The sequence below is a fragment of the Ovis canadensis genome, chromosome 5 (genome assembly GCF_042477335.2).
Source record: "Ovis canadensis isolate MfBH-ARS-UI-01 breed Bighorn chromosome 5, ARS-UI_OviCan_v2, whole genome shotgun sequence".
NCBI classification, from domain to species: Eukaryota; Metazoa; Chordata; class Mammalia; order Artiodactyla; family Bovidae; genus Ovis; species Ovis canadensis.
Window position 1 is genome coordinate 17,521,461 of NC_091249.1, and position 19,090 is coordinate 17,540,550.

The 19,090-nt window shown below is 59.3% G+C and overlaps 3 protein-coding genes across 50 annotated transcripts; 2 read left to right on the top strand and 1 right to left on the bottom strand.

Annotated features, from left to right (window-relative positions):
- Positions 1-2,197: 2,197 nt before the first annotated feature.
- Positions 2,198-12,095, bottom strand: GUK1 (guanylate kinase 1). Of its 33 annotated transcripts, none has more exons than XM_069590534.1 (12): positions 11,692-11,880; positions 11,371-11,585; positions 5,566-5,601; positions 5,394-5,455; positions 5,210-5,297; positions 4,886-4,999; positions 4,600-4,641; positions 4,398-4,494; positions 3,067-3,205; positions 2,911-2,995; positions 2,643-2,728; positions 2,198-2,510 (listed from the first exon to the last, which is right to left on the bottom strand). In XM_069590534.1, exons 2-12 carry the CDS (start codon positions 11,429-11,431, stop codon positions 2,475-2,477), a joined length of 846 nt encoding a protein of 281 aa, XP_069446635.1. In that variant the 5' UTR covers positions 11,432-11,585; positions 11,692-11,880; the 3' UTR covers positions 2,198-2,474. The 33 variants fall into 33 exon arrangements, with proteins under 33 accessions (XP_069446635.1, XP_069446634.1, XP_069446663.1 ...); XM_069590533.1 differs by lacking the exon at positions 11,692-11,880 and adding an exon at positions 8,769-8,969 and having other exon boundaries at positions 11,371-11,463; XM_069590562.1 differs by lacking the exon at positions 11,692-11,880 and adding an exon at positions 8,866-8,969 and having other exon boundaries at positions 5,566-5,596; positions 11,371-11,458.
- On the top strand, positions 5,430-16,260 carry MRPL55 (mitochondrial ribosomal protein L55). Of its 13 annotated transcripts, none has more exons than XM_069590585.1 (5): positions 5,430-5,767; positions 10,841-11,761; positions 12,471-12,557; positions 14,556-14,760; positions 15,172-15,442. In XM_069590585.1, the coding sequence occupies exons 3-5, from the start codon at positions 12,490-12,492 to the stop codon at positions 15,319-15,321; spliced, it is 423 nt and encodes a 140-aa protein (XP_069446686.1). In that variant the 5' UTR covers positions 5,430-5,767; positions 10,841-11,761; positions 12,471-12,489; the 3' UTR covers positions 15,322-15,442. The 13 variants fall into 13 exon arrangements, 7 of the variants coding, with proteins under 7 accessions (XP_069446686.1, XP_069446683.1, XP_069446685.1 ...); XM_069590582.1 differs by having other exon boundaries at positions 5,465-5,767; positions 12,468-12,557; XR_011257109.1 differs by lacking the exon at positions 5,430-5,767 and adding an exon at positions 16,219-16,260 and having other exon boundaries at positions 11,526-11,767; positions 15,172-15,371.
- On the top strand, positions 15,172-18,403 carry C5H1orf35 (chromosome 5 C1orf35 homolog). 4 transcript variants are annotated; one of them, XM_069590569.1, is made up of 8 exons: positions 15,172-16,298; positions 16,388-16,538; positions 16,706-16,751; positions 16,839-16,918; positions 17,115-17,187; positions 17,372-17,457; positions 17,900-18,022; positions 18,107-18,403. In XM_069590569.1, exons 1-8 carry the CDS (start codon positions 16,205-16,207, stop codon positions 18,159-18,161), a joined length of 708 nt encoding a protein of 235 aa, XP_069446670.1. In that variant the 5' UTR covers positions 15,172-16,204; the 3' UTR covers positions 18,162-18,403. The 4 variants fall into 4 exon arrangements, 3 of the variants coding, with proteins under 3 accessions (XP_069446670.1, XP_069446671.1, XP_069446668.1); XR_011257105.1 differs by having other exon boundaries at positions 15,546-16,298; positions 17,115-17,457; XM_069590570.1 differs by lacking the exon at positions 17,115-17,187 and having other exon boundaries at positions 15,546-16,298.
- Positions 18,404-19,090: the final 687 nt, after the last annotated feature.

Here is a 19,090-nt window from a genome sequence, read left to right on the forward strand (position 1 = left end):
AACCAGGGCCGCCTGTTCCATCCTAGCTTGAACCTGGGAAGTGAGGGGCTTCCTGCAGGGGTGGAGGGCGTGGTGGGGCCAAGCCTGGGGAGTGAGTCACGGTGGAGCAGCCGGGACTGCTCCTGCCTCAGGGGAGCCCGGGACGCAGAACGGTGGGCTCGGGCAGAGGAAGGTGTCAAGAGGAACAGGGGCGGGAGGCTACACCCCTCAGACCCCATGGGGTGCCCCACTGTCCACCCCTCCTAGCCGCCTACCCTGGAGCTGCCCCAAAATGCCACAGTAAAGCCAAGGTGCCCCACACTCTGCCCTCTTTCTCGGTCTGAGGCACTGTCACTTTTCCTGCCCTGCATACCCCCGTCCTGCCCTAATGCCTGCTCCCCCGAAGGCCGAGTGCACCACAGGACCGGCTGTGTCCCTCAGCCATGCAACCCCTCGTCAGGACGCCTGCCCAGCCGCCCTGCACACACCCCAACCCAGACGACTCACTCACATCTGTGGCGCAGCAGGGCCTGCTCCTGGAGGACAGGAGTCTGCTCTGCTCTCTGCTCACCTCCAGGAACCAGATCTGAGGCAGGTGCCCACAAGTGGGGGTTTAGGAAGATGCCCACAGCTACATAAAGGCCAGTCCAGGAGCAAGGTGGACAGAAGGCAGGTGTTCCAACCAGTCTGTCTGCCCATGTGGAGGAGGTGGGGCTCCCCAGCCTCCACCCAGGACTGAAGAGCCCAAGGCCCCGTCCTCCGGACACACCGCAGCTGCCGAGCTGGCGGGGGCTGGCCAGCCCCACACGGCCTGAGGGGTCCCAGCTGCTAGGGGCCACCCCTCCCCTCCTTCCTCATCAGCTAGCCTAGCAGCCTCCAGAGGGATGGGGGCAGACTGCCTCTACCTCCTCCTGCCCTCAAGTCACACTGCACCAGAGGTGTCACCCATCTGGCTCTTTTGAGGGCAGAGGGCCTGAGATGGACAGACCCCCAGAATGGAGGGACAGTCAGGCCCAGAACCTGTCATCTCTTGGGGCTGGCTGTTTCCAGAGTTGTGCCTAGGCCCCTGGGATCACGGACCCAGAGTGAAGAATGTGCCGCTCAGCCCTAAAGGGCACCCCACCCATGGTCTCCTGGTGACATCTTACCTTTTCCAGGCCAGGAAACAAGTCCTTCTGAGCCTTCCCACCTGCTGGCCAGCTGGACACGGCCCTCCTGAGTGTGCACCCAGCTAAGTCCAGGGCCCGACCCAGAGCCACCTCTCACCGCCAAGCACAATGTGGGGGGAGGGCCTTCAAGGGCTCCATTGTTTCCCCCGTGGCCCCGGGTCTGAATCCCTGATTGTCCCTGGGTCTGGATGGGTCCCAGAGAGTGAAGCAGCCTCTCCCAGGCTACACAGCAGGTCAGGCGGCAGCCCAGTCCCGTCTCGCTGGCCTTCAAGGTGAAGGCTGTGTAGCACCCCTCTGCCTGCCACCCAGCGTCCAGGCCCAGCTCTCGCCTGCCCTCACTGTCTATCGGGGCTCTGAGACGAAGCCCAGCCTTTCTGTTCCTGCGTGGGCTCCCTGCCTCCTCTCAGCTTGCATCTACCATCTGTCTGGGTTCCACGCAGATCGTGGCCTGGGAGTGGACCAGGGCGCAGGCGAGCGCCCCGTGTCTAGTACCGATACAACTCAGCTGCCCTGACGAGCCGGGCGGCTTCTGAAGGCATCTTCTGAGACTCTAAAGCCAGGAATCCCAGCAGAGGCCCCCAGGCGTCTTCCCCGGGTGGGCCTCTCCAGGGCCAGCCAGATCCCCAGGGGCCCACACACAAGGCCCCAGGGGCCCACACACAAGGCCCCAGAGGCAGGGGTCTCCTCTGCAGGCTCCGTCCCGCTCCAGGTCTGCAGCGTCTGTCCCTCTGCCACTCAGCCCAGGTCAGGGACCGGGAGGAGGAGTGGTTTGAGAAGGATGAGCTCCAGGACCTTCTGACCCCAGCCTTGCAGAGAGACAGCGGGAGATGAGGTCCTGCACCCACCTCGGGGCAGTCCTGGGCAAGGAGTGTGTGGCAGCTCAGGAGCAGCCTCTCTGGGGGCCGGCAGCCCGGAGCAACAGGGGTAAGGAGGCTGCTGCCCTCTGGGGGTGGCCAGTCAGAGCAGGGCTGTCCAGAGTGGGGACGGGGTGGCTCTGGAATGGTATGCTGTGGACCCACCCACCCAGGGCCATGATCCAAGGGCTCAAGGACACTCTAACCCAGCAGCTCTTTATTTGGATGTTGGCCTGGCTTCCACGGGTAAGGGACTGACAGGGCATGGTGGGGAGGAAGCCTAGAAACGGACATAGGGAATGGGGGTAAGAGACAAGGTCCTCCAACCACGGTGGGGGGTGAGGGAAGATGGACAGCACCCCGCTCTCTGGGTCCTAGCTGAGGTGAGCAGAGCCACTGCCAGGAGACTGGCCCATCGGCGTGGGCGCCAGGCCCTAGGCCCCACCTGCGAGGACACAGCTGGCGGGCCTCCTCAGGACTGACCAGTGGCTTGAGCCTTCTTTATTTCCTGCCAGAGAGAGAGAGAGGCTGAGGAAAGGAAGATCTCGCCCAGGGCCTGGGGCCACCATATCACCTGTCCCAGCCTGCTGTACCCGTTTGCCACACAGATGCCTGAGGCCCCACCTCCACCCCAGCCCACCTCGGAGAGCGCCTCCTTCAGGGCCCAGTAGGCCTTGTCCAGACTGTCGTTGACGATGATCAGGTCAAACAGGCCGGGCTCCTTGCCTGAGGGTGGGGGCAGGGTCAGCGGAAGCTCCGGGAACAGAGCCGGGGGTCTGGGGACCCTTCGCAGGGACCACGGGGTTGGGTGATGGCTCCAGCCCTCCTGCGCCCCTTGGCTGGGGACTGGCCTCCTGCGGGGTGAGGGGAGGGCCCAGGGGAGGCGGCGGGACGGCGCCCTCACTCACTGCTCTCCATGTCGGCCCGGGCGGCTGCCAGGCGCTTGGCCAGGCTCTCCTCCGTCTCCGTGTTCCGCTGCCGCAGCCGCTGCTCCTGAGACAGAGCACGGGGTCAGCAGGCCCGAGCACGCAGGGCTGCCCCCCACGCCCCGGCTCGGCCCCCACCAGGACATCCAGTGAGGGCGGCTGCACGAAGATGTAGATGGGCCGCAGGTCCGTCTTCTTGATGTTGCGCACGCCCTGCAGGTCCACGTCCAGCACGCAGATGCGGTTCATGGCCTGCACGGCCCGCACAGCGGCCTTGCTGGGGAGAGAGGGGAGGGGAGCCGCTCAGCCGCGGGCGCCCCGGGTCCTAGCAGCCGCCGCGGCTTCAGAGAGCCTCAGGGGGGCCTCGCCCCATCCCCCACTCTGGGCCTGTCTGGGGGTGCCCACAAGGGCCTACTCTAACTGGCCTCTGCCCCCTCGTTCTGGAAGCACTCCCCGAGCAACGCTTGCACGAGGGGGCCCTCTGCTGGTCCGGGGGTGGTGGCAGGGAGTGTGTGTGAGGGAGTGTGTCTGGTAGGGAGCAGCAACCTTCAGACCCCCGCCCAGAGCCTCTCCCTCTCCTGGCACCTCCCCCCAGGCCCCACACCACTGCCCATCACGCCTCCAGCAGCATCTGCACTACCTTCTGGCTCACGTCCCCAGGCTGGTGATGGCAATCCCCCTCCCATGTCCTGCACGCAGGGGCCCTGCATGGGGATGCGCTGGCCCCCACTGCCCTACAGGACACGCCGCTGGGCTCTCCCACCTCCTGGCTGCCCTCTGCAGGCCTTGGCCCCCCACCCAGGGGTCACCGAGTACTATGTGCTCCTCGCCCGCTGGGGGGACCGCCCCTAAGTGGCCCACCGCTCTGCCCATCTGCACCCGGGGCAGAGGACCATGCATCCTGGCAGTGCCTGCCTCGCCCAGCCAGGCGGCTCAGGGACCGGCTGTGCACAGAGGCAGGCCTGGGCCTGCCTGCCTGAGTCGGGACACTGCTCCTGGGCCTTGTGAGCCAGATGGGAGGAGCCAGCAGAGACCCTGCTCTGGTTGGTTGGTAGCGCTGGGGTTGGGGGGCAGCTGCTGTTTTGCCAGGGACCCTTCCCAGGCTACCCTACTGACTGGAGGGGAGGCGCCACATGAGGCCTGCAGAGCCCTAAGACCCAGGTCCCCCGAGTCCTCCCTGCACACCAGCTCCTCGTCTGGCCCGCTTCTCACAGCAGCCTGGCCAGGGAGACACAAGTGGGGCTGGGCCCAGAGCGGGCAGCCCGGAGATTTCTGACTTAAGCTCCGTCGTGACCTCTAGAGGGCTGAGTCCTTGGCCTCAAGTGCCCAGACACCCGGCAGAGAGGACACCCCAACCTGGGGCCCAGCCAAGGGGAGACCCCCGGGGCCTACAGACACCCCCTGCCTGGGTCCCCCACTCCTGGTCTCTGGGGGAATGAGAGGAAGGGAAGGCCCAAAGCACCGCCCACCTGGTCCCGTACAAGTTCCCTGAGAACTCGGCGTGCTCGATGAAGTCTCCGGCAGCAATGTCACGCTGCATCACCTCCCTGGTCACGAAGTAGTAGTCTGCAAGGAGAAGGCGGGGACGGGAGGCGGGCCTCAGGCACCCCTGACGCGTGTCGGGCTGCCTGCGTCTTGTGCCGGAGCACAGGGCCAGCTGGCCAAGCTCACCTTTGCCGTTCTCCTCTCCTGGCCTCGGGTCCCTTGTCGTGTCTAGGAGTAAGTAACAGCGACGGCCTTGGGACACCCGGAACCTCACATATCCCGTCCCCAGGGCCTGCCCCGCGGCCTGGCTCCGCCCATCCAGAGGTGTGGAAGGGAGGCTACAGGCTAGGGTCGGCAGTGCGGGGGGCTTCTGCCCCCGTGTGTGGCAGCGGGTGCGGTGCTCCGGGGCCCGTTAGCAAGGGTCTCTGTCCCCAGTCCCTCTTGGACCCTCCCCACCTCCCCGGGGCCTCACGGGACACGCTGAAGCCAAAGATGCTGCCATGCTCCTGCAGGAGTTTCTTCAGTAGGGTGCTCTTCCCAGCCCCCGAGGGTCCGCTCAGGACAACGGGCCTTGGTCCTGACATCCCTGTGGGGAGGCGCGGGGAGAGGCGAGTCTCAGCAGGGCCCTGCTCCCTGCTGCATGGCATATGGCGGCAGCTGCAGCGCCCAAGCGAACTCACCCCAGCAGTGAGGCAGAGCCGAGGTACAATCGCTCAGAGCCAAGCTTACACCCTGCCTATGCCTCCCAGTGGGTGGTAACATGTGTGGCCTCCCCAGCTGCCCACTACCAGCCTACCTCTCAAGGAGCCTGGACTTTGGCTCCTGGGAGGGGCACACCCAGGTCCCAATTCCTGTGTCTCCTGGCACCACACTTCGGAGGTGTCCTTGGTCAAGGTCAGTGGAACCCAAGGTCTGTTCTGGGAACTTCCACTGAAAAGCAAGGGGCTAATCCCAGGGTCCCTGACTCCCCTCTGTGATACCTGGGTCTCATGAAGCCAGCAGGAGAGCGGGGCATCACCGTCCCAGCTCGTAACACGGGTGCCTGCCACAGGTGAGAACACCGAGGGCAGGAAGACTGGAAGAGGTCTGGAGGGGTCAGCTTAGCCTGCTCTATCCCCACTGGACCACCCTGCACCCCGCATATGGACCTACCTTCTGAGTAGCCTCTGTGCTCAGCTTGGGGCTGCACTGGAAGAGATGAGAGAGTGGTAATCCTTGCCTGCTCCCCACTGTCTGAGCACTAAATCCCTCCCAGTGCAGCCGGCACCACTTGCTCAGCAGAGGGAAACGCTGCTCCTCACCCGAGAGAAGAGCACCTGCCTCCCCGGCCACGTGACAAGACGAGCTGAGGAAGGTATGTGCACTGGGAGCCTCAGAAGACAGGAATCAAGGCTGGCACTAAGCTAAGGGGCTGGGAGGCTATGCACTGCCCCAGAGGGAGGCAGAGCTCAGACGCGCGTGTATGAGCTGGCCTGCCCCTGCAGCGCTCTGTGTGCAGGTGCCCAGGAAGCAGCGGTGGCCAGCAGTGAGGGCCGGGAGGAAGAGGCCACTCTGCGTGGGCAGCTCTCCAGCAGGGCCCCTGGTGGGCACTGCCTTCCTAATCTGCAATGTAGGCCAACCTGGGTAATCTGGCTAAAGCATAGCTATTCTGGGACCATCAGGCTGCATGCAAACGCCCGGAAGGAGGACTTGGGACTCAGACATGACCACCTGCTGAAAAGAGATAGAAGAAATGGCTCCAGAGGAGCTCATCAATGCTCTGTCACTTCTGAGTGACCAGTTCTTAGCTCCTTTGTCTCGTCCAAGTTTCCTATTAGAATAGTGAGAGTGAAGTTGCTCGGTTGTGTTCGACTCTGCAACCCCATGGCCTACAGCCCACCAGGCTCCTCCATCCAAGGGGTTTTCCAGGCAAGAATACTGGAGCGGGTGGCCATTTCCTTTTCCAGGGGAGCTTCCTGACCCAGGGATTGAACGCAGGCCTCTCGCATTGCAGGCAGCCTCTTTACCATCTGAGCCACCAGGGAAGCCCAATAGTGCACTGTTTTAAAATAGCAAGTCCCATTGACTCACAACTCCTTTCTGGGGTCCTGATTTTCCCACCCAGACACAGTGCCACTGTACAAATGCCCACGCACTTGTGTGTCTGACTCCAAGCCCACTGCTGTTGCCTGCCCAGGAGAGCACAGCACCCTTGCTACCCTAAGGACTGGTGCAAGGGCAGGTCTCACTTCTGCCTCACACTGCCCTTCATAAAGCCCCTTCCTTTGCAGAACGAATGTCCTGTGGGCAGCCCAGCCCACCCCCCTGGGTCTGTCCTGACTCTCTAGATGCTGAGTGACCAGGGTGCTAGGCGAGTTATGGGGGAGGGATATCGGAGGGCAGAGGAGATACTGGGGGTCACTAGGTCCCTGAGCAAGGTTGCTGCTTCTAGAGCGGCCCTGGAAAGCGAGTATGGAGGCTGGGGTCTGTCACCCACTGGCTGGCCCCTGGATTGTGCCAAGTCACCACTGCACACATGTCCCTCCCAACCTCACAAGCAGGGGCAGCTGTGGCCGCTCAGCATCCTAGGTCTTCCCAGGCCCAGCAGCACGCTGGCGCCACAGGAATGTGAGTTTCCCTAGGGCAGGGGTGACACCACAGTGGACACACGCCAGTTCTCACAAGAGGCGGGCCAGAAAGCCTCCCTCCCCAGAAAGCAAATGCTCCACTCGGCGGGTGCAGCTGGCACCTTCTGGACCCAACTTGGGGCATCCACCTCCGGGGAGCGGAGGACCCGTCGCGCCTGCCTATGAAGATCCCCCTCGGGAACACTCTGCTCCTTTCCCCAATTTGGGCAGGTCCCCACCCTCACATCCCACAGCCTGCAACTGCACACCTGCCAGCAACACCCAGAGGCTGTGCCTTCCTGCTCTGAGCTCCAGGCTAGCACACAGGCAGCCTAACACGCTCCCCTGGCAGTTCCTGCTCTGCTTCCTATGCATGCGGCCATGGCTAGACATTGCGCTCACGAGCTCTAACATCTGAACACTGGAGAACTACACAGGGAAGACATGTCTTCAATCAGGACCAACTACTATACATGAAGTCCCAGCGCCTAAACCCTCATGGGCCACGTTGTGCACAAGTCTTACTCATCGTCTCACCTGGTAACCCTGGCTTCCATCTGGCTTTATATCCCATGTGGGAACTCTGGGGGCAGGGACACAGCCCCTGCATCCCGCTGAGACCTCCCACCCCCCAGCCCAACCACCAGGGGCAGGGAGCAGCAGGCACATACACACACCGGGGGGACTGGCTGATGGCTGCGACACTCACTGCCTGCGTGGGTCCAAACCATCACTGCGCCCTGCCGGCTATCCCTCACAGGGTGTCCTCCCGAGTCCCCACCTGCCCCTTAAGCCCAGGCCCCAGGCCTGCTCAGAGCTGTCACTCATGTTGCTCTTCTTCAAAGGCTACACTACTGGGCACAGGGGGTTGGGCGCCCACCCAGCACCACTGCCTCGAGGTGAGTGGGACCTAGCCGGCCAAGCTCATCTGTGCTTCTCTGTAGTCTTTCCTCGTGTGGGGTCCCTCCCTGAGGATTGTCTCCTTTCACCACAAAGCTTCGAACCACACAGACCCCATCAGAGTGGCCGAGCCCTGCAGAACTGCTGAGTGCTGGGCCCCACCCAGTGACTACGGTGACCAGAGTGCTCCCGAAAGCCTGCTTCGACAGGACACACTCAGTCAGGGGCCGAGCTCAAGGCCTCTCGGTCCCAGGGACCAAGCGCCCCAGACCCCGAGACTGATTCTGGCCCCATCTCCTGGTAGAACTGACTGGCAGTCAGGAACGTTCTGTAGCCTCTGCCCCTTGACTATTTCACAATTCCAAACTCCAGCTTCCTGGCAAGATACTGGAAATTTTCACAAGGACACCAGTAAGGGTGAGGAATTTCTGTAGGAATTGCCGGTACAAGCCTGTGTGTTCTGGAATGCTCTTTTCGCAAGGAGCTTCTCAGGCAGCCCTGGGAGGTTTGCTCTCCCTTCTGCTTCCACCCGATTTCCCATCCTGTCCCAAGGGCGAGGCACGGCCACCACCTCTCTCCCGTCGGAGAGCCTCAGTCAAGGCACAGCCCTCTGGGGACACAGAGAAGGGAGAGTCAAACCCCACCAGCACTCTAGACCTGTGCTCATCTGGGTCAGGACGGCTGGCCACGCCCCATCCCCCAAACAGGCTGTGTGGGACGGAAGAACTACTCTGGCCGTGGCCTCAGGCGCTCCATGTGTGGGACATGTCCTGGCCCAGCGACCTTCAAAAAACACTTCACCTTCAAGAACCTGATTTGAAGTGGGAGAGCCAGCAGTTTCCTTCTTACTTCTTCTCACAGTAGGGTGGGGCCATGCCTTGTATGGAGGAAGCTGGGCCCTCTCAGGGAAGAAGCAAGAAGCCATACTGTGGCAAGAAGCACACACCGTGGAGGACTTAGGCCTGTCATGGCGCTACACAGCTGCATCTGGGTCTCTTTCCATCGAGAAGAGTCGAGATTCAGTCTCATGTGAGAGCCTCAGTTCTAGCCCTAAGGGAGGTAGAGGGAGCGTGAGCGGGAAAGGGGTCCAGGACATACAAACCATGGAGCAGGAGGAAGCCTGACCCTTTCTGGGTGGAGTGGGTTCACTCTCACAGAAGGGGAAGAAAGGATCAGCCAGGGACCAGGGAGAATCAAGGCCCAGCACACACAGGATCACAGAGGGACCTCGAGGAATCCACGGCTGGGCACACCAAGGGTGTGCCCTTGGTGTACAATGTACAATTTTAGAACTCCCAGAATCTACTTACTACTCAAAGAAACTTCTGATCTTCCCAGTTCCAGACAAAGGCTGGGTCAACGTGTTCTCAGAATCTAAAGGAAAGCCCAGGCAAACTACACCTGTCACAGGTGTGGCACCAACTCAGATTACAAGCTGGCCTGGTGTGTGCAAGCAAGTGTGTGGAATCCTTACAAGAGGAGAACAGAGTGAGCATTCATGTGGCAGGAAATTCAACTTGTTAATGATAAGACAGGAAGCCACACCTCTCCCCCCCACATTCCTCTTAGTGGTAAAGGTTTTCCTGGGTTCCTCACAAGTCATATGGGCTTCCCTGGTGGCTCAGACAATTAAGAATCTGCCTGCAATGCAGGAGACCCAAGTTCGATCCTTGGGTGGGGAAGAGCCCCTGGAGGAGGAAATGGCAACCCCCTCCAGTATTCTTGCCTGAAGAATTCTATGGACAGAGGAGCCTGCTGAACTACAGTCCATGGGGTCACAAAGAGTTGCACATGACTGAGCGACTAACACACTTCACAAGTCATGGTGTGAAAGGCGAATGACAGAAAAGTCCACACTTGGGCAGGCACGCCACCAAGGGGCACTCGCATGGGACTCACACATGAGTGAAAGCCATGAAAAGCACACCTGGGCTTCCTCCTCCTGTCCTGGTTGGCCCCATCTCACACTGGCCAGCCATCGCCTCAGCTTCCACCTCCTTTACCCCTATGCTGCTGCTGCTGCTGCTAAGTCGCTTCAGTCGTGTCCGACTCTGTGCGATCCCAGAGACGGCAGCCCATCAGGCTCCCCCGTCCCTGGGATTCTCCAGGCAAGAACACTGCAGTGGGCTACCATTTCCTTCTCCAATGCATGAAAGTAAAAAGTGAAAGTGAAGTCACTCAGTCGTGTCCGACTCTTAGCGACCCCATGGACTGCAGCCTACCAGGCTCCTCCATCCATGGGATTTTTCCAGGCAAGAGTACTGGAGGGGGGTGCCATTGCCTTCTCCACCCACCCCTTTGAAAGGCAGTCAAAACAAGTGAGGCGGCATACCTCACTGCTCCTCCTCAAACGAGTACCTGGGCAAAGGAGGCTTATTCCCCTTCACTGTTTCTAAAAGAATGTTTAAAAAAAGCAGATAAGCAGCTCCAGCAACCTAAGACTTGCGGTGTCTTGTCCCCAGGGAAGCTGAACCCCAGCTTCCATGCCCATGTCATGTCAGAAAGGCCTGCCACCAACAACCTGCTCCTGTATGGAAGTGCCCAAATCTGCAGTGTCCAACAGTGCTAGGTTGTGGGGCTGGCCAAGAAACTGCGGCAGTCCCAGGGACCCTCCTGTCTGGGAGTCCTTGGAGCAGTCAGCTGTGCCCCCCCAGGACCCTGCCCTGGGTTTGCAATCTGCGGTGGGAACCAAACATAGCGCCAGAGCTGGACTACTGGGAGGATTTCCCTTAAGCGCGGTGTAGACTACATATTTCTACAGGCCAGGTGAGCTAATCAGGACTTTGGTGACTCTGCCGTAGCAGGGGCAACCTAAGGGCCTTCAAAACCCTGATCTCCTAGCGTTTTTGGCTTTGTTCTGTGGCCCTCCTTGGAGAAGGGTGTCAAGCTGCTTTCCCTCTTTGCCCCTCCGCATCCTTCAGGGTCCACAAAGCGTCCAGCATGAAGTCCTCAGACTGCAGGGGTTTTACAAACTGTTTGGAGCATCCAACGTCAGAATAATTTCCTCTTGTATTTTGAGGACTGATACAGGGGAACCAGTTTTTAAACTGTCCAAGTAAAAATAACTACCAAAGGCAATTCTAACACAGACACCCTGGATAAAACTTCAAAGTGAAGGGAAGCCTCCCTGAATTTAACTCCATGAAAAGACTACCCCATTCTTGTCTCCCTCCGCTTTGCTTATCCTGAAAGAGCTCTGGGAACTACTGAGGGACGCCGAGGGCAGTTTCGGTGGCTGCCGAAATGACAGAATTCACGAGCACAACCCCACGAGTCCCTGAAGGAGACCCACGACACCCGCGCTCAGCACGGGCTCCGGTGGCGCCTCGCACGCGAGAAGCGCCGGTCCCGCCTCTCTGCCGCGCATTCAGACCGTGACACACGGGCCTGGACCCTCCCGTGGTCTGCGCGCGCCCAGAACTCCGTCCCGCTGTGAGGGGCCGCCACTCACCGTCCAACAGGGCCCGGCCAAGGGCGGCCGCTGCCAGCCCGGCCAGCGGGCGCCGCAGCATGAAGGGCCGCCGTCGCCGCCGCCCGGGCGCACATACGTCACAGCGTCGCGCCGCGCCGGCCTCTCTCCGCCCCTCAGAGGCGTACGTCACCGCCGCGCCAGGCCCGCCTGAGCCAGCGGGCAAGCGAGTCAGAGCTGCGCCGGCCTCGCCGCGCCTGGGAAGGCCGTACGTCAGCGCCGCGACACCCTGCGCCCGCGGATGACGTCGGGGCGAAGCCACACGAGGAGTGAAAACTGAGTTTCCCTTGGCTGTGTACTCACTTCTGGCCAGTCCAGTACCCGCTGGCCTGTGGCGGCCGAGCCGCTCGTCCTCGAGGTCGCTCCGGAGCCGGTGAGGGTGGGTGGCAAGTTGGTGCCGGAAAGGCGCCGGGTCGCGCGGCCTTGGAGGGCTTCCTTCAAGGGAGGGTCCGGGCCCTGCCGCTAGCCGCCCTTGAGGGTATCACTTGGGAGGTTTATAGCATTGCGGTTTCCTGTTGAGTCATCTCCGAAAGCGGAAGGAGGCCTGCAGGCAATCTGGACAGGGAGGGCTCTTTTCCTGGGGTCTTAATGTTTGAGACATCAGGTATTCGACATTTGAAGCAACTGGTTTATCACCGCGGAAACCTCAGCTTCCCTGGGAGTCAGGGCTTAGGAAGCCCCGGCTGCTCTTTGGTAATCCTTACCTCGCTGGATTTTGTGAGAATGAAATGACCTTGGAAAACAGGTATGAGCTAGTCGTCACCGTTTACGTTGCATTCCATCCTCAGAGTGACTTGTCTGACTCAGTAACCCGCCAGAATGGGCCCAGGCCCTGCTGCAGACAGTTTACTGAATCAAAGTGTTTGGGGGTAGAACTGAGGCACCTGCAGATCAGAGACGTTCCCCAGATAATTCTAATGCCAGGTGAGGGCCGAAAGCCTCATAGATTGTTTGGGCAACACTTGCACTGACCTGGTAAAGTCTGTCCAAGGTGGCTTGGTTCCCTGCCTGGGATTTGTTGAGAACCGATTAGGTGGAAAGTCCTGTCTTTTAAAAAGATCTTTTATTTCCTTGCCTAGCAGTTGCACACTGAGCCAGTGAATGACCCTAGGCCTTCAGGTGCTGCAGGGGCTCTCAGGAGGAATGGCGGCCAAGGGCAGCCTGCTTCGGTAAGCATGGACTTCCAGGCCCTTTGGGACTCCTGTAATGGGGCCACCCGAAGAGACTCAACAGCCTTAGGCTTTGCAGGCTTAGTAAAGCCTCCAGAGCCAGCGTGTTTTATCTGGAGAAATACATACAAGTACATGTGTGTGGGGGTGTCCCTGGTGGCTCAGTCAGTAAAGAATCTGCCTGCAGTGCAGGAGACCCAGGTTTGATTGCTGGGTTGGGAAGATCCCCTGGAGAAGGAGATAGCAACCCAGTGCAGTATTCTTGCCTGGGAAATCCCATGGACAGAGGAGTCTGACCAGCTATAGTCCCTGGGGTGGCAAGAGTTGGACATGACTTAATGACTAAATCACCACCACCACATTTGTATGGACGCCTTAACAGTGTTGAAGGAATGGAAGTGACTTGTGAGTATCTGGCACCAAACTGATGTAGTGGTGGCCACTGTCCTATTCAGAGCCTGCAGGCCATCCCTGGAGAAGACCATGGCCTTCCTGCTCTTCCCATCAGAACTGCCTCCCCATCTGCAAATCTCCCCAAGTGAGTGCTGATGGAGGAGAGAATGAATTCAGGTTTTAAATTGTTTCTGTGGAACCTAGGAAGAGGGATGTAGCACCTGAGCTGTGGGTTAGTATGAAGATGGGGAAGGGACTTGGTTGCAACATTTCCAGGAGGGCCCTTGTGCTGGAAAAGGTTCATGTTGAAACTGCAGCTACTGTTCTGGTGGGAAAGCATTCCCACTCAAGGGTTGGTTCCTGCCCCTTCCAGGAGCCTCCTGAATCACCAACCCCAGATTGTCTGGAGTGGCTGTGCCCTGAGCTCCATGGTGTTGCTTAGGTACAGGCCCTGCCCGACCCACTGGGTTCCTTTGGTGCTGGAGTTCACCCACTTCTTTCTCCCATCTTGCACTTCTGGAGGATTTTGCCAGAATTTACTGAGCCCTCAGCTAGGGAGGGTCTGGGACTTCATAGCAAGTAAGATGCAGTTCTCTCACCCCAGGCCATCATACTAGTGGAAGAAATGGGCCATCAGTCTGAGGTGTCAGCTGGAAATTGCAGTGGGGTGGCGGGAACCACAATCAAAGCAGAGGCTGCCATACTGTGGCTGTGCAAGGCCTGTGGCTGCTTTGTGGAGAGAAGTCCTGAAAGTCTGGTGGTAGCTACTGAATTGATGGGAATATCAGGAAACAGATGGATTGAGGCACAGTCTGCGGTTCGGAATTCAAGTTTGTATGAAAGCAGGATGGAAGGGACTCTGTGTGTGGGGACGGGTGTCACAGGGCAAGGTTAGGACATGGAAATCCAGGTCCTAAGTGGATGAGACAAACGGCCTCATGTAGCTGGGTTGAGTGGGGTGTGAATAGGCCCTATTCTGTCACCTGAGAGCATGCACTCTGCTGTGTGCAAAAGAACTGTGTGCCCCTCACACTCAGAAGCCAAGTGGACTGGGTGTCTCAGTCGGCTTGGGCTAATGTAGCAGAACACCACAGACAGGCAGCTTACGAAAACTGGAAATCTGAGATTAGGGTGCCAGCAGGGTTCTGGTGAACCAGGAACCCGGTTCAGAGATGACTGCCTTGTAGTGGTGTCCTCATATGGAGAGAGTTAGCTCTCTGGTCTCTTCTTATAAGGGCACCAATCATCCTGTGGGGACCCCACCATCATCTAACCCTAATCACCATCCAAAGGTCCCACCTCCTGACACCATCTCACTGGGGTTAGGGCTTAACGTGTGAATGGGGACAGGGTGGACTCAAATGGACAGTTCACAATACCAGGTTTGCAGTCCCCTGTAAGTCAGCTTCCCATTTAGTGCTATAGTCCAGCACCCTAGCCATGGGGTCAGGCCTCACCAGAGGCCCACCAGGGTTCTGGATGTGGAGTGGAGCTGCTCTGACCACATCCTGCCCTGGTGCACGTTGCTGTGTGCCCCCACGGGAGCTGGGCTGTGTGGCCTCTCTGGCCCTGGCTCCAGCCACTGACTAGCACACGTGTCTGCAGCCTGCTCTGGCAGCGTGGGATGACGAGGGCTGCCCCTGAGAGCTGCCGCCACCTGTATACATCCTCTTGGCGGGCTGACTGCAACAGAGCCTCGCTCACTCGAGTGCACCGGCAGACCTACGCACGCCTCTACCCTATCCTCCTGGTCAAGCAGGATGGTTCCACCATCCACATCCGCTATCCAGAACCGCGTCGGATGCTCAAAGTAAGCTTCCTTCCCGACACTCCCTAGGATCAGGTCCTGGAGGACCAAGCCTGTAGAAACTACTCCTCCAGGAGCTCGTGGCTTAGAACCCACCGTCGCTGGACTGGGAGGGGAGTGAGTCATGGGTCAGAATTTTTGGTTGAGGAGAGGGAAGAAAGTGACCTGGAGTGCACTCCACAGACCAAGATAAGAAAGCAATGAGCTGTATGGTTGAAAAAATGGCAAGTGAAATGAAAACAAGCAGAAAAGTTTTGTTTTGTTTTGTTTTTAATGAAAATTTTGAAGCGAGAGAAAACCCACAGAACACATAAAACCTAAACTATGTGGTGGATGATAACAAGGTGGAGTGGGGACCCTGGAGCACATCCTGCCCTCCACCTGAGCCATGTACACACCCCTTCCTCCCCACAGATGCCTCTGGATCTGGACTCCTTGTCCCCAGAGGAGAGACGTGCACGATTCCGAAAACGAGAGGGCCAGCTCAAAGAGAAGGAGGAGGAGCCAGAGCTCGGTGACGACTTTGATGTGGAGCAGTACAAGCAGTTTTGGAGCAAAAAGTGATGGTGCCTGGAAGCTGCTGTGTCCTAGGGAATGCTGTGAAGCAGGGAGGGGTATGTGTCTAAATCATGAGTTGACGAAGCTGTATCTTGTGAAAAGATCAATACAAAGGACATTCAAATAACACTCGACACTTCATTGTAAATCCCTCAGAAAACATTTGTTCACCCTACGGATTCAATTCAGGAGTTGGCTAGTGGAGTAGCACTCCTCCACTCACTAGAATTGTTGTCACTGAGTCTAATCTGGTCTGTGATGGTAAACAGAACTGCACTTGCCCACCAACTAGCTCAGTTTAGTTCGGATGCTGACCCGTCAGCAGTGACTGCCAACACCTTGGGGGTGACTGAGGCATTCTCTGCGCTGTCTGGGGAATGAATGCAATGCGGTGTGCTTGCCTGCTTCCTCGGGAACTAGACACAGCTGGACCCCCGAGGGCGGAGGCCAAGCGTGGCAGGCACAACCTGACCTTGGCCGCCCTCCTGTCTCCCGGGCAGCCGGCTACCTGATAGACAGCAGCTATAGTTGGAAACCTTCAGTCGTTGTCTCTCTGGTGCCTACCCCTCCTCCAGCACAGCCCCGGGAACACGGCACGCAATGGGAACTGTGCCTCTGGGGCGTCACCCACATAATATGATTTATAAACTTGTCGGTCGTGGCAGCGCGACGCTCAGGTACAGCCGCCGCACCTTTCGCTAGTGCAGATGCTGTGTCGCGTCAGTGCGCAGGCGCTGTGGCTAGGACGCCTGGGGCTGGAAGGGGGACAGTGCGCAGGCGCGCGGGGTTGGCGCGGACGTGACGTCACCGTGTGCGACGGGGGAGCGGGAGCTGGGACCTGTAGGGCCTTGGTACCGGAATCCCGGGGAGAGGGCTGCACTTTACCACAATGTTTGGCTCCAGCCGGGGCGGCGTGCGCGGCGGGCAGGACCAGTTCAGCTGGGAGGATGTGAAGACTGACAAGCAGAGGGAGAACTACCTGGGTGAGTGGGGCGCAGGGACCCGGGGCTCGCGGGCTGTGGGTTCGCCGAGCCCCGGGCTGTGCGGAGGGCTTGGCTTTCTGTTCCCGCAGGCAACTCGCTGATGGCCCCGGTGGGCCGCTGGCAGAAGGGACGTGACCTCACTTGGTACGCCAAGGGCCGGGCGAACAGCGCTGGGCTGAGCCGGGAGCAGGAATTGGCGGCTGTGAGGCAGGCGGAACAGGAGGCGCTCATGGCAGCGCTGTGAGTGCCTCCGGAGCTTGAGTGGGGAGGCAGTTTGGAGGGCGGGGTGGGGGCGGGTGTTACTTCTGGGTGGGTGCGCGCCGGGGTTGGGTGGGATCGCGGCGTGGCTGAGGGAAGAGGTGAGGCGAGGCTCGCCGCTCCCTGAAGCTCACGCGCGGCCCCCGCAGAGGCTACAAGAACGTAAAGAAGCAGCCCACCGGCCTGAGCAAGGAGGTGAGATGGGCTCTTTTGGAGGGTGGGACTGGGTTGGGGAGGGGCCTGATCCCGCTCTCCAGCGAGCACTTGCACTCCCCTCCACAGGATTTTGTCGAAGTTTGTAAGCGGGAAGGTGGTGACCCCGAGAAAGGAGTGGACCGGCTTCTGGGTCTGGGGAGCTCCAGGTGCGGGGCCGGGGGTCCTCGGGAGCCCCAGAAATTTCGAGGGTGCGGCTTCTTGGGGCTTGGCACTGTCAGCTGCCTAAGGTGGAAACCAGTACGGGTCATCTAGGCCAACCACTCCTCTAGGGAGGCCTGGGGATGGGGGGTGCCCCCTTGTGGGGACGTTTCACCATAGAGTGTTTTACCCGCGCCCCCGCAGTGGCTCTGTAGGGCGAGTGGCGCTGTCCCGGGAAGACAAAGAGGCCGCTAAGCTGGGGCTGTCGGTATTCACGGTAATTACTCCCAAGTATGCTGGGATCTCATGGTGGGGTGGGAGTCGGTCTGAGCGCCTCTTCCAGTTGAGGGCCACGAGGCAGGCCGTCTCCCCTTGGGGAGGCCCTCCCAGCTTCTGGCTGGTTCTTCCCTGTCGGTATGCTGGGGCACCCTGCACGCCCCCAGAGTGGCATTTCTTGGCAGCACCACCGCGTGGAGAGCAGTCGGCCAGGGACCTCCTTGGCTTTGGCCAAGAAGAAGCCTCGGTCAGAGGAGAAGGTGGAGCCGGGGTAAGGGCCCCCTGTCCCCTCCCAGGGCACAGAACTGCTTTCTCTCAGCGTGCTGGCTGCTTCTCCAGTCAGGGTCCCAGCTCCAGCCCCGTTTTTCTTCTGAGGAGCCCTGGGGGGCAGTGAGCCCTAGGGAAAGCTCCTGGCTGCCCACCAACCTGCAGCAGGGTCAGGGGCACTGGAGGGCGTCAGCACTTGGCCCCAAGAGTGCAGGGGCATCCCAGTGGGAGGGCTGGAAGCAGCTGAGGTTGTCAGGTAGGTGCTGTCCTGCAGACTTTTTGCCATAGTCGTGTCTGTGCTGCTCACGGTAGCCGCTGGCCACACATGGTACTGAGTTATTCTTAGTGACTTGAGGTTGAAATGGCCACACATGGTCAGTGGCTACTGTGGTCTAGACCCGCCAAAGCCCCAGAGGCTTCTAGCACTCGTGCACTCCCCCCTGTAGTCCTGAAAGCCACAGGAAGAGCAGGAAAGAGAAGAAAAAGAAGAGGCACAAGAAAGAGAAGAGAAAGAAAGAAAAGGAGCATGGGAGAAGGCTGGATTCCTCACCGCCCCCTGCTCCCACCCAGTAGGTGCAGCTGCCTGGGGGTGGAGATGAGGGTGTGCTTGGCAGGCCGAGCCCCTCACCCCAGGCATCTCGCGGTCTCATTAGGCATGACTCTGACTCTTCAACTTGCTGCAAGAAGCGCAGGCACGACAGCGACTGAGGCCCAGGGGTCTAGAGGACTGGCCTGTGGGGGTTACCCCAGGCTCCCATAGAGGCTTGCAAGTCCCTCGGTCATGTCCAACTCTTTGCAACCCCGTGGACTACAGCCCGCCAGGCTCCTCTGTCCATGGAATTCTCCAGGCCAGGATACTGGAGGCTCAGTTGTGGTCCAGTATGGCTACTTCTATTTTTCTTTGTATTGACTCACTCTTTGTACTTAAATAAACTTATTTTAAGGGGAAAGTGTCTTATACTAACAGGAAAGTTGCTGTTGTGTCACAACAGAAAGTGACGTGTGAAAATGCAGTGAATCTTGGGAGTTCCAGCAAGGCCGTCTGCAGTCACACTGAGGGGCACTGTCCTTTTGGTGGTCAGCATCCTGGGGTCCCCTGTTGGCCTGGCCCCTGCATCTACTTCAAGTGTACCAAGAGCCCTGGACTATGTGTGGTCAGCAGGGAGGGCGGAGGGACCAAAAGGTGCTCAGCTGCAAGCAGGTGACCATGCTAGAAGGGGGCAGTCGGGCTGGGCATCTAGATCCTGGGGAAGGAGACTTGTACCTGCAGCCACCCTTGTCTTCCTCGGCCACCAAAGATCTTCTAACCACTGTCCCACAGGTACCCACCCCTGCCCCCCTGCCTGCTGTGAAGGCCCTGGGTCCCTCCACCCAGCCACCTCCAAGGCTGAAGGCACACATACAATATTGCCATCCATAGAAAAAAAGAAAACATCCTACAAACCACACTGGAATAAAGACAAAACCTAGACTGGATTCATTACCTAGGTTCTTGTTTTGCTGCTGATTTTAAAAGAAATGAGAACTGAAAGCAACTCTGTCTTAAAGGCACTCGGCACTGGTTATCAACCTGTGACTAGGGTGGAGCCTGCCTCCTGGGGGAAGGCCACCTGGACTCTGACCTACCAAGGGCTGCC